The 14,020-nt window shown below is 41.1% G+C and overlaps 1 protein-coding gene across 2 annotated transcripts in view; it reads left to right on the top strand.

The window, feature by feature from the left end:
* Positions 1-14,020, top strand: part of camkmt (calmodulin-lysine N-methyltransferase) — a 109,603-nt gene that overhangs the window by 77,076 nt on the left and 18,507 nt on the right. For both annotated transcript variants that reach the window (XM_037124633.1, XM_037124634.1), the window contains exons 7-9: positions 511-574; positions 5,374-5,440; positions 8,577-8,651. In XM_037124633.1, the coding sequence (XP_036980528.1) occupies positions 511-574; positions 5,374-5,440; positions 8,577-8,651 (206 nt within the window). The remainder of the gene's footprint in view (positions 1-510; positions 575-5,373; positions 5,441-8,576; positions 8,652-14,020) is intronic.

Raw genomic sequence — 14,020 nt, 5'->3', positions numbered from 1 at the left:
TTTCTCTCTGTCTCTTGCAGTCTGCTCTGCAAAGTTATATGAAGGGCATCAGGCAGGCCCGGCGAGCCGAGTGCAGAGTGACAGCGGCGAACGGAGTGATGGCTCGGCCCGATAAACACCCAGCGTCAAATGAAAAGGCTCTGCGCTTGCCATCATCCCCTGTCACAATGCAATTACTGAACAGAGTGATAGCAAGATAGCAGCCCCCACCGCTAGCCACAATGATAAAAGTATTGACTGATTTGATTGAATGATTAAAATAATGCAGACATAAAAATGGGGTGAAGATAGAGAGGGAAATGGCAGGGAGGAGAGGGAGCAATGGAGAGAGAGGGTGGGGCGGGCTGGGCTGCCAAGAGTGAAGCTTTGTAGATATGGTTATGTCATTATTGTGTGTGTACGTGTGTGCGCGTTCAGATGTTTGCTTCATCTAAGGGTGCTTTTGGTTTTGTTCTTTTGTTCCGTGTTGTTTCATTTCTCTGTCCCTTTTCCTGTCTCCCTGTCTCTCAGGTTGCCATTTGTGCTGACGTGAAAGAAGTTCTGCTATCAGATGGGAACGAGAAGTCCATTCAGAGTATCCTTTCATCGTCCTCTCCCCCTTTCTCTCTTTGTCTATCTCTCTATCTCTGCCTCATTCCTCTGGCTCACATTTATTTATATGCATTTGTATGGATTTATTTATGTGAAAAACTTTTGTCTTTTTATTTGGGTTTCAATTTTAAAAAATCGCTTTCATATTCCTGTACATGAAATCTCATCTCACACATGAATGCACTTTTAGCACATGGGACAATAAATTGACATGATATAGAGTACAAATTTACAAACATCAATTCAATTTCTTGTGTAATTTAACAACCAGCATTTGTAAATGGTTAATTGATAGTTAATTCAATGTTACTTGACTGTTTCCAAACAATGCAATGCTTTATCAACCATTTAAGTTAGTGTAAAGGTTTATATTTGCATCCTAATAATGTTTGTAAATTAACTACACAATATTTATTAACCATTTACAGTCAAATAACTGCTAATTAAAGTTGAATTTACTATACATTTACATTTACCAGTTATGGTTCTTATGAAGTGCTATGTTTTGTAAGGAACAGTGGTTTCACATCTCATTTCACATGTGTAACAGCATTTAACATGAGATTAAACTGGCATAAACAAGCATTTCATATTTGAAAAAAGTGAAAAAACAAAACAGTTACAGCATGTGGGAAATGAGTTCTCTGTAATGAGAACTCATTTCCCAGTATACACATGACTAGATAATGCAGCCTGATCATACTGATATACACAGAGGTGTTTCTATTATTTTGTCCATCCCATCTCTGTAGGGCTAACCTTAATGCTTGGAAGCTTTGGCATGAAAGTGTTATTGTTTTTTCTTTTGTTTTTTTTTACAATAGTTATTTTTTGGTAAAAGGAAGAAGCAGACATATCCCCGAAAACGGGTCAAAAGACGGATAAAGAGAGAGTAAAAGAACCCCTCTATTGTGTTTAGTTAGTGTCAAAACCTCTGCACATAAAAACCAACAGCGTGATAGAAGCGCTGAACAGTATCTGTGAGTGGAAAAGCATCCCTGCAAGCTGTGACAGGCGTTCACTGCTGGTCAACACTCGCTGACTCCTCAAGTTGACTTTTGAGACTTTGCAGGCAGAGATGGAATAGACAGTGACCGGTGTCTCTCCTCCTGTCCTCGTCTCTTATTAAAATCATTGTTAGCTTCAAATAGTCACTCATGATTGTAGCTGAAGCTTCAAAGGCCCAAAAATATTATTTAGAACAGTCCTACTTTTATATCAGTGAGATCAGGCTCAAACAATAGAAGCTTCTCTGTCGTATGCACTGCAGTTCAACAGCAGCAGCACAAACTACATCCTACAACACGACCATGGGTTAAATCAACAGCTCTCCAAAGCCATTTCCTGAACATAAAAGAAGCCTTCATGAACGTAGGATTTATTTCCGGACTGTTCAGTGTTTGACCGCATTGGTTTGAGCAAGTTGAACCTGATAAATCGGAAAATTGATCTATAAGAATACCAACAAAATAACCTCTTCACCGTCTGCTTAATCAATCATGAAACATTGTACTATTGCTAATATCTATTAAATATCAAAAAACATCTTGCAATTCAAGCCATTGTTATTGCTAATGGACTCTGCCAGTATTTTATTTCCTTCCAGGCTATGTGATTCTGCTGCAGCCATACAGTGACTCTTGCAAGCAGTCTCATCAACAAAAAAGTAGACAATGTGCTGTAACCTTGGTTTTTAAGCCCTGAAATCAGAGATGGGCTCAGAGTGAAAGAAGAATAGCCGTCCACCTCTTTTATCTTTAGGCAAAAGCAGCAGATGGGGCACCCACAGTGACAAATACCCAGCACCAGCGCTCAGCTTGGCATCTACCAATCCTAGCTGCCCACAATGCCATGTTAAGAGCACAGTAATTGCCATCCTGTCAGATTTAGTTTGAGACTTCATCTAACGCTAAGGCTAGGGTTTAGGGCTTGATGAGTGTTTTAGAAGCAGGAACAATCAAGGTTTGTTTAAAATGTTTTTGTGTGTGGTTAAGGTTCAGGCCTATAATTAAGTTTTTAGGACAAATCTTTAGGTGAGAGATTTTTTTTTATTTTTTATTTTTTATTTTTTTGGCCACCATTTGTTCTTTGAGTGGGTTATTGATCAACTCCTGTCAGCTTGCAAACCATCGGGCTCTTCTCTTCTCCCCATCTTCTTTCATCATTCTTGTCCTTTTTCTCCCGTCCTCCCAGATATTGCTTTATTCACTCGACAACTACACAAGCAAGAAAAAAACATGAAGAAAAAAAACAAAAAGAAACCCGACTTGCTTTAGTTGCTTCACAAAAGCAGGAAATATAAATACACATTTCTTCCCCATTGACCGGTATGGCACTTTCCATATTTAGCTGTGCTTACAATATCTCTGTCTCATCCGGCTACAATACTCCCTTACTGATGACAATAAGACCAAACAATAACATTATGGAGTCTGTAAAACGGCACGCACACACACTCGGGCACACAAACAATACACTATTGACCGACTGCTTTGTTTCACAGAACAAACACATAGAGGGAATTGTAAGTGAAATCATAGCGAGAATGGATCGAACACACACAGGAGGAGAGAGGGAGGGTCGAGAAAGGCAGATAATTTGTTCTGGGCTCAGCCAAATTGGCCCCATTCACATACGGCGGGCTCTGTGTGGCATTTCCTCTCAGCTGAGGAAGCTGTTGTGTCTTAGCCCTCGCGCTAATGGCCACTGTTTGTCTCACATGCGCTTATTGTGCTGCTTGTGTTACAATGGAAAGAGATAGTGGGTTGTGATATGGCTCAGTTTATACAGTGAAATAGATGAGAAGATAAGCACCACAAGAAGTTGTGAATAGACGATATTCAGATATGTCCGGAGAATGGATTTTTCCCTTTCCTCAGAAGTTGTTGACCTCATTTGTAGTGCAGAAACACACACACAAATACACACTGTTGCTGTGACCTTGAATACTCATGCTGGAAATCAATTGCAATGTTCCATTAAGGATGATTGATGCATGTCATTGGCTGCTACTTGTCCGCTTCAGGTGATGGGAGCAAATATTCCTCAAATTTAATGTCCAATAATACTCAAATCTCTCTCTCTCTCTCTCTCTCTCTCTCTCTCTCTCTCTCTCTCTCTCTCTCTCTCTCTTTCACTTTTTCCTTTTTGCTTTCTCCGTGTGTGTGTTTTCTGTTGTGTGTTTGTGCGTGGGCTGACCTCTACCCTAGTGGTGTGCTGGTGATGAGATTAGACTAAGCTGCTCTGCTCTTCACCCTGTCATCCTATGCATAACACGCTGGAGCACAGGTGTCCGGCATGTGTGTGCGCTCATGCTTACGCTCCTACATAAACGCGTGACAACCCACATATTATTGTGTATCTGTGTCTGGGAGGCCTTTGATTTTGGATCGGCCTCTCCAGCTATCAATCCATCTATCAACTTATCATCCCTGCTCTCTCTCTCTCTCTCTCTCTCTCTCTCTCTCTCTCTCTCTCTCTCTCTCTCTCTCTCTCTCTCTCTCTCTCTCTCCTGCTCTCTGCTTTCGTCGATTGGATTTGTCTCAGCTCTGTGCAGGCTTTAAAGACAAGGAAATCCTAATTGAATTGCTTTGCAACTCCAGAAGCCAGTGTATTACCAGACAACTTGACATCAATCGCCCTCCTTTTGTGCGTGTTCATCTGCGTGTGTGTGTGTGCGTGCGTGCGAAAGGGGGACAGTGTGAGCTTGTGTATCTGTGGTTAAAAGCCTTCCCATTGATCCAACTAGAGGCTGCTGTGATCTGCTTCTGCAGCCTGCTCCTTTATCCCCGGAGATCAGCTCCATCGGCTCTGTGTGGCCGTCTACCATATGTGTTTTTACATAAAGAGGTACTCACTTAGAATTTGTGCCTCTTGATGTTGATCATTTCACAACGTGACACACACCTGAAGAAACCTTAGACCGTTCAACCAAATATTTCTTGATAGTTTTTTGAATTTTCTGACCAGTAAAGGAAATTCAGGTGGTGGATCCACGTTTCCAACATGCAACGCTTCACCCAAAGACTTTTTGATATTTAGCAATGTATTTGTTTTTGTAAAAAGATGATTTGAAGCAAATACTGTATGTATTAAATCTGCTCACACACTGTGTAGAATATCATGGGACTGTAACATCTTACAGTCTGTTCTGATAGCAAATCTTTTATTTGTAGAAGAATTATTTAAAACCATTCAAGTTGAAATTGGTGTTTTCTTAGACATTCTTTTTTGTCAGAGTTTTGGGGTTGATCCGTCCCATTGTTGGGAATGCGATATTACAGAAACATCGTGGAAATTTCTTCAAATTTGGCACTAATATCTTGGACATTTTCTTAACAGTTACTCAACAATTCATACCACACTTACAACAAAAAAGGTCTAACAGAATAAAATGATGACACAATGCCATTTGATATCCAAAAGGTCAAAGGTCAGTGTCACTGTTACAGAGTTCTGATCATTAGTCAATGCCATAGCTCAGGAACAGAAACTTGACAGAGCCTGTAAGTCTGTTTTTTTTTTTTTTTTCTCCACTGCAGCCCACTCTCCAGATTAAGATGCTGAAAAATGTCAAGGTTTTAAGCACAGAGGATGATGAATGCTGTACAGATTACGAAGCCCCTCAAGGCAAATGTTTGATTTGTGTTATTGGGCTATAAAAGTACATGTATTTCATGTCTACTGTAAACATCTTTGACCATATGTACAGTCACAATTGCCTCCTCCAATTAAGGATATAATTTGTGTGTCTATGATGAATCCTTGACCGTGGCACGTCAGATGTACGAGGGCTGGCCGAGAGTAACAGGCAAGCTGGGAAGTTCGGGTCAACAAATGTTTCTGCCAGGTGAGACCACTTTCATTCCTTTATAAAAAGATACATACCTCTTCTCTGGGACCATTATCACTACAGTCATAGAAGGTAAGTGTTAAGTGTTTGAAATTGCAGCAAATATTTCTTACGAGTGGTTTCTTTGATTAGGGCCGATATCAGACTGTGCTGCAGAACAACAAGTACAGAAAACACACTCAACTGTTCGAAATGTAGTGAATGTTTTTATCCAACGTTCTTTTGTGTTGCCTTGAATGCATACATTTTTTGTTTCCCAGTGGGAATGTGAAAACCATAACCATGGTTGAAAGGTACAGATACACCAGAGCTGTCATGTCATGTCATTGTCCATAGCCGCTTATCACTTTCCAAGGGGTTGCGGGGTGTTGCTGCTGGAGCCAATCCCAGCCTTGTCTCAGGGCGAGGGCAGGGTGCTCCCTGGACAAGTCGCCAGCTCATCGCAGGGCCCTCACTGATGAGCAACGTGGGGTTCAGTATCTCGCTCAAGGACACTTCGACAGCTGGTATTTGAACCAGCGACCTTGCGATGCTACATGAAAATAAACTGAGGGGAAAAAAAGCTACAGAATTGTTAACTAGTCTGTGTTGGAGGAATGTTGGAGGAGAGGAAGATTGTGGGCATTTATGTGCATATGCATAAAACACCTGTTTTCAACTCTGAACAACTTCTTCTTGTTTTCCTAGTCTAAAAACCTAATTGTCATGTCAACCAAAGTGTTTGCATATCCTAGTTAAAGTGAGATACCTAAACTTAAACCTTTGTTTACGGGTACAGGATCTGGATTCTTTTTTCATCCAGTACTGATAATTACCTGCTGCTCAACACCAGTGCCAATGAAATAAACAATGATTTCACATTGTTTATACTATAAAAAGAAGTGCCTAACCTGCAGATTTTTCAAACCTGAGGGTATGAAAGGATAAGATGGTACAAGCAAAGATAGATGATTTAATATTCTGTTATTGAGATGATGTTGTGTTAGGGTCGCAGACTTTGGGGACACAAATTGGTATTGGTTTTTATATCTTGAGATCTGAAAAATGAATGACAAAAGATCAAACGACGTAGGCTACATTCTATAAAACCCGGCCGATTGCGTGTGTGTGTGTGTACATGCACACAGAATCATCCAAGCAAAATGATTCCCTTTGTGGGGAGTTGTAATCCAGAAAACCATTGAGGCAACTTCTACCAATCACCATACACACAAAACCACACACACGCACTTCATATGCAAGGACGGGCTAAAACGTAGTTAATTGTTGTCCCTGCCTCAAAAGAAAAAAAAAAAAGCATTTTGCCATCGACTGTTTCGCTCCCCTTCCTCTTCCCTCTCTCCCTCTCTCTCCGTTTCACCCTCCTGCGCATATTTACATGAGTGGAAGATGGAGTGAAAAAGTAAACGTATAATTAGGCTACATTACTTTGATTGTTTTCTTTTCAGATTATGCCTGCTGTCAACGCCGCGCCGCAAGAGAGGGCGAAGGGCACGATGCGATTGGACAAGGGGAGGGAGAGGGAGGGGCATGTCGCGTGATGGTGTGCGCGCATGCATGCGTATGTGTGTGCGGGGACCTCCTGCCGCGAATCGAGATTGTGTTTCTAGCGGGGCCTAATGTTTTGTTTACTGAGTGTTAATAATGCCTAATTAATAATCCCCCTCTCTGCCTAACAGTCTGAAAGAGAGAGAGAGGGAGAGAGGGAGAGGGAAAATGGTGTGGAGGAGAAAGTGGCGTAAGCACAGCTTTTACACAATCTGGAACATCCAAATTACAGCCAAAGAAAAGGAAAAACATGTTAACTACTGGTAATTTACTGCAAACAGTCTATGTAAACTTCAGTGCTGCTCGGCACTGAGCAAGCAAAGTGGTCATTGACACTGGTGGACCAGGAAAAACAGGCAGTGTCAGGGGGGCCACCGGCTGCAACATAAAGAGAGAGAGAGCGACACTTTCAGCTCGAATAGCAAAATTTTGAAAATGCCAAACCAAAATGTAATATTTACTTGATGAAAACACTGACATTGGCTAATAAGCACCAGAAATGTCATGAAATATTGCATGAAATTGAGTTCCGTCAAAATATACCTCCTCCCAGATTCACAATAGGGAAGGACACAAATGAAAAAAGGAGTCTTTGTTTACTATATTGAAATTGAAATATACCTATACAACATAAACCAGTATTCAACAACAGTATGAAACATAATGGAGACACATGAAATGAGACACCCTGATAAACTATCTGAGGAGCCCAGACAATTAACAGATAACACTTGAAATACTGATATGTTGTTTAGATTTGAGAAGTGCATGTATTATAGAGTAACATTTACAACCAAAAATCCCTAACCTGTGGTCCTAGGACATTTATAACATCAGTCTAAACATTGATCAAAGGGTTAAAGATGCAGTAAATAGACACATATGGAATTTACAGGATCTATATTGTGGTTTTGTAAGGTCTTTTTTTCAGGGGTTGTTTAGATCTGTAGTCAAATACTGAGTTGTAAAGTCCAAAATGTCCATTTGATGTCCTTTTTGTGTTCTGGATTAAAGCTGCACAGTTAATCAAAATATTATCAAAAATTGCAATCACAGAAGCTAGAACGTTTTTCCACAAATGTCAAATTTGTGATTTGTGATGCAAAAAAAAAAAAGATTCCCATTAATCTTGAATCATTTTAAAATCACAATTAATGTTAATACATTTTTTGAATATTCTGTAACCCTGTTCTAAATCATTATAATTTCATACAACCTGATAATAAGATAAGAAGAAGAAGGAGAGCTGACAGTGTGGATATTGAATAACAAAATGTATGGAGGTGGCCATTCCTGCATGCGTGCAAGAGAGAGTTTGTATGTGCATACACATGGTATAAATGTCAAGTGTCATGTTGGAAGCTCCCTCTCTGTATCTTATAGATGACATGTCGACCCTCCCTGACACTTTGTCTCTGCTGAGGTGTGTGAGAGAGCAGGAACCTCTGAGTGTATGAAAGAGGCGAAGAGAAGCGATGGAGGACAAACTGCCGCTGGACGCTCTGCAGTTTCATGAATGCTGTGTTTTCTTTTGTCAAATGGCAAATATGAAACTTTGCTGTCCCTGTTTTGTGTTTGCTTTCAGGGTGGTCAGGTGGGACTGCGAGTTGGATATTTCTTCGCTAGAGGGTCACTTTGACATTGTCATGTGTGCAGACTGGTAGGTGTGCACACACATACACACACACACACACAGAGGGCTGTGTGTGCGTTCATGGCAATAATTTTCACTTTTGTGTGACAGTTCTTACATGGCCCCCCACCAGTGCTCGGACCTTCCCCTGCCTTGTCCACACACACACACACACACGCACACATACATACATATGCTCAGATGCTCGCCTGCCTCCATTTTACACCAAATTGCCTCGTTTTCATGCTTGGTGTCCCAGCAAATGGATGACTTAGGCAAATTGCAAATAATTGCGCCTTGACAAGGAAGGAGACACAGTAAGATAAAGAAAGAGTTGAGGGCGGATGGAGGGAGGAGTAGAAATGGAGATGGAAATGGATAGATAGAGCAACATAAACACAACAATTAGCACATCGGTCATTGAAATGTAGATGTTGCGGCCAATCAAGAATTACTTTTTTTTTTTTTTTTTTTTATCGCTCAGTTGTACTGCATGAGGTAAAATGCATTCTGTGTACCATGTACAGGGAAGGAGAGCTTCATCTGTGAAAGCAATTTAGAGTTTCCATCGCTTCTTCTTCTCTTCCTTTACTTTGCCTTCTCTATGTCATAGATCTATCAAAACGGATGGATTGTGCGACCTTGACTTGTTTACACATAAATACAGTGAGAGAGAGAGAGAGCGAGAGAGAGAGAGAGAGAGAGAGAGAGAGAGAGAGAGAGAGAGAGAGCTGTAGTGGTAAATACAAAATGCACCTTTCTCAGCAGCATCTATTAGGAGAAACAAATGATCAGTACGGTACCTTTTTATCATATAGATGTTTTTAGCATATCAATATTTAAATGATTCAAAAGGGTGATGTGGGATTTTAATGTTTTGAACATAAAAATGATTGTTGAATTGAAAAATTTGCATTTAATCAGTATTTAAAGAGAAGCTGAAGTCAAGCTGGTCTGTTGTTTGAGTTTTGATTGGTCAGAATCTTCAGCTGTGACTCAGTCCAAAGTGACATCGGTTGTACTATCTGGCCTTTTACTGGATGTGTCCCTGTGGATGGACTCCAGTGCTCATATGAGCAGTAATGTAGAAACCTTGTGGGGGGTAACACATGCAGCAGACCTCAAAATCAGCAGGCAGATATCCAGAGAGGTCTGCAGGTTCTGTGGCTGTGGAAGCAAAACCCCAGATGTGAGAGGAGTTGGACTAGGACTAGAATTTTCCCTGGAATTGGTGGATGATAAAAGGAACACTAAAGCATCACCCTTTCTTTGGAGAGGCCAGAGGACTCTCGGAAAGACTTAGCCATCTTCCGGGTAGAGCTCACTGAGGCAGTCAGCGTTGAGGCACTGGGAGTGGATGAGATTGAAAAGTTGCTAAAACCTGCTACGCGCAGTCTGATCAGGAAGAGTCACAGTGTCACCGACATACGGTCCTATGTCTCCTCCTGGAGCACAGCAGCATAACATTGTTCAAGCATTCAAGCATCCCACCCTAAATGTTGCATCCAGGGAAAGTTGCCATATGTGCCCATGGTCTGTAGCCCATTTCTGTATGTAAGAATCAGACGACTGGAGTGTTGGTTAAGCGTTTTCTGCAGCTGGTAATGTAACAGTGGACCACATAGTTCCTTGAAGCTACTTCAGATTTTTAGAGGCGAGTAAATGCTTTCACGTCCGTTTACCACCACATTTACACACACACACACACACACACTGAGAAGATGGATATGCTGTTGGCTGAAGTGAAAGTACTTGACCGTCTACCAGCTTCACAAACACTGAACAAATTTAGCTTGTGTACAGTTTCTGTTTATGTATGTGTATGTGTGTGTACCTATCTATCTGCACGAGTATGTGCATGTGCGCTAAGTGCAGCATTAGCAAAAGCCGTTATCATTATTGTAATGTCACGGTCATTACAGGTAATATTCAGGTACAGCACCCAGAGAGAGAAAGAGAGCAGGCAGCTAATAGAGGATATTTCACAGTGGACCGGTGTATCTGCACTTGTGTGTACGACAGACGGAAGCGGATCATGTGAGAACAGAGTAAATTGCATGTGAATTTTTTGGTATTGCAGGTTTTTTTTTCCTCTCAGATTTCTCTCAGCGGAGATGCATACTTTAGTGATGGGCATGGGCAGTATGTGTGTGTATGTGTGTGTGTGTGCATGCTGCAAGGTGTTTTTTCTGTGTGCTGCCTTCTTTTCTGCCTGCGTGTGTATGTGAGTGAACGATTGTGCGATAATTGCAGTGGTGGTGGTTGAAGAGTGATGGCTGACCGATTAACGGGCGCATCGTGGTGATGATCACCTACGAAAAGGTCAACAACGCGGCTTCCACTCCGATTAATTATAGCTCCTACCGGCAGCGATGGAACCACCGCTGAGCAGAGATGGGAGCAGAAGTGAGGAGGGGAGTGAGGACAGAAGAAGAGTTTTGTGTAACATTGAATATCAGCGGTTCATTATGTGCTAACTTCCTTGGATATGCTGCCTGTCTTTGAAATGGGGGTATTATGCAAAAACAAGAATTGGCTAGTGTTGGAGTGGATTTTGCTGTTATTTAAGTGCTGTTAAAGTATCAATCTGGCACCGCTCACGGCTTCACCAACTTTTAAACCTGATGAAATTGCACCACTTGAGCAAGACATTGTGAATTTTACTCTTTGTGTGACGTCCTAACTGGGAAAATAGCCGTTCAAGGTCTGAATCCCGAGTTTCGTACAGTGCTAGATGTTGCCTCAAGATATTAAATGTCGAGGCCAGCTGTAGCCTGTCACAATAGCTATTGATTTAAAAATAATGCCAGTTATGTCAAAAGGAAAACCAACAACTTTTGATGAAAAAATGCTGTTTGTGTCCTTCATGCATACTATATACAGTATATACAGTACACAAACCAATTTGTCAAAGAAGAGGGATAAAAAGATCTGTAGCTGTTGGGATCAAATTCACAGACAGTCACACACTTTATCTTACTCTTGAAATGCACTTCTTGTTTGTCCTGCCGATAGTGTTCAAGAGACATTTCCCCATCATGGAACAAACACAATGGAGGTGTAGAGTCTAAAGCAGAGCTGTGAAGAATGATCAAATGAAAACAGGTGAAAGAAAAAAGTAGACGCTATAGAGACCGAGAAGTTGATACAAATTTTCAATTAAGCCCCATTCTGCTCAAAAATGTGTTTTGCTTGTTGTTACTTTAATGTTTGACCTTCACTGTTTGTCTTCACATTCATCTGCTGGAGGAGATAAGTTTTTCTGTGCCCACCTCAAAATCTCATCTCGTGTAGGTATACATGTGTGACAAAGCGCTGAAACGGAAGAGTATAATCAGTGACAATGATTCAGCAGCCCAATCACCAGAATACACGTTGGCGGTATAGGTTTACCAATGAAAACCATGGACACGCTAAAACTTAACATTTCTTTATTGTCTAGGGTTTTTTTGTGCCAATGCTATTTTGAGGTTAAAGCCCCAAATCGTCTTGGTTAGGGTTAGGAAAAAATCATATTTTGGTCACCACAAACACAGCTGAAAATTGTCCCATAGGCACATAGGCCAGTGACATGTACAAATGTGAATGTATCAGTGGCTTGCAGAAACGTTACCTGCCAACATTTTGTCCTGGTGACTTGGCTGGATTCTCTGACAGAGAGACTGACAGGAGTGCAGTAATTGTGAAGTGTTGTGTGCCTCCTGATGTCTGTGTGTGTGTGTGAGAGAGAGAAAGAGAGAGGGGGATTCCAGCAGTGGGCATGTGGGTGGCAGAGCATCCTTGGCTGGGATGTTGGCACGTCTGCTTCCTTCAGGAACTGTCCATGTGTGGGCACTGAGATAAAACCCAGTGTCTGTATGTGTGAGATCACTTGTGTGTGTGTGTGCGTGTGTGTTTCTCTTTCCATACTATATCTATGTCTGCTGCAGCCCTCACACGAGAACTTGTTATGCACACACACCTCTTTTGTGCTTCACACAAGAGCTGAATTGAATTGGAGAACTTTATGCACACGCGGAAACACACGTCTTTATTAAAAGGTCTATGTGATGACTTGGCACAATAACACCCGTCTGGACAAAAGGCCTGAAATATGTAATGGCAGTCTGCAACACTTCTGATGACATTGAGACAATTAACAAGTGAGTGCTGCTTGATACTTGCAGGTAGTGAAGAACAAAGAAATCGTCATCGTCTAAGTTCATTTTCTGTATTATGCACAGTTCAACACGGTCAGAACTGCAGTAGGCCTCTTCTACAGCAGCTTTTTTTGTTTTTCATTCTCTTACAGTGGACTGAAAAAACTGTTCATCCTTTTTAGTTTTTGCAAAACTCTTCTGTCACATATGACTCTCCTCTGGAAATGTACTTTTTAGAACATTCTTAATCGCACTAAGATGAAGAGAAAATGTTTTTTCTTAGTCATATTAAGTAACCAATAAAAAAACTTTTGCTCACAATATGCAGTCCCACACACGTGTCATCAGGGCTTAACTGTGTGAGTTAGAAAACTGTCAGAACTTCTGTTGCTCAGCTCTGATTCATGTTTAAACATTTGACATTTTTTAAAATAAGTAAATTAAGTAATAATTCTCCTTTATTTTTTTACCAACAAAAAGCTGATAGCAGATCTAAGTGGAATGTTAGTTGATTTTTAGATTCCTTTTCAGAAAAACATGACCTGAAATCAAAAGAGGTCTGCTGCACACACATCATACATCCTTGTAGTCTCATTAATAAGATGAAAGAGTGAAGCCAATGTTGATTCTTCTGTTTACGTGGTTTTAGTGTGAACACCGTATTAAGTGATTTAATGTTGTTTTGGAGAAGAGTGCATTTCCCCAGATGGTCTGGGACTCAGTGCTCTGAAAGTAAACATGCAAGAGGTCATACAAAATATGTGGCATTGAATATTCACAGAGAACAGGAGTCTTACTTTCTATAAGAGTGCAAAGGGTCATGTAATTGTGCTAATTTGACTAACAACTGAAAGGTGATCAGTCCTCAGAGTTATACATGAAGCAAACTTTGGTTCATAAATCTGAAATAAGGTAAAACAAATTAATATGGTAGTAATTTGTGTAAATAAACAGCCTTGCCTTTCAGACGATGTCATGTGTTTCCATGCTCTCACCCTCGCAGCTTTGACGACATCCTTTATGTTCACATATGTGTGTAAGTGGACAAATATAGCAGCAGGTCTCTCAGCGCACACACCCGGTTCGTGCCCTTTCACCCCCAGTCAGTTTTGACTGGAGTTCACTGGGCCATACTGGGTGGGAGGGGTCAGCGTGAGACAATAGGACCCCTGACAGTCTGGGGGCACCAGAGGTCACCTTAAAGGGACCTTAAAGGGACCGACCACTCAATTTGGAAGTCAGTAAATGTTAAATTGG

Source organism: Acanthopagrus latus, chromosome 15 (assembly GCF_904848185.1).
Source record: "Acanthopagrus latus isolate v.2019 chromosome 15, fAcaLat1.1, whole genome shotgun sequence".
In the NCBI taxonomy this organism is placed as follows: domain Eukaryota; kingdom Metazoa; phylum Chordata; class Actinopteri; order Spariformes; family Sparidae; genus Acanthopagrus; species Acanthopagrus latus.
This window is presented reverse-complemented; position numbering and strand designations above follow the sequence as displayed.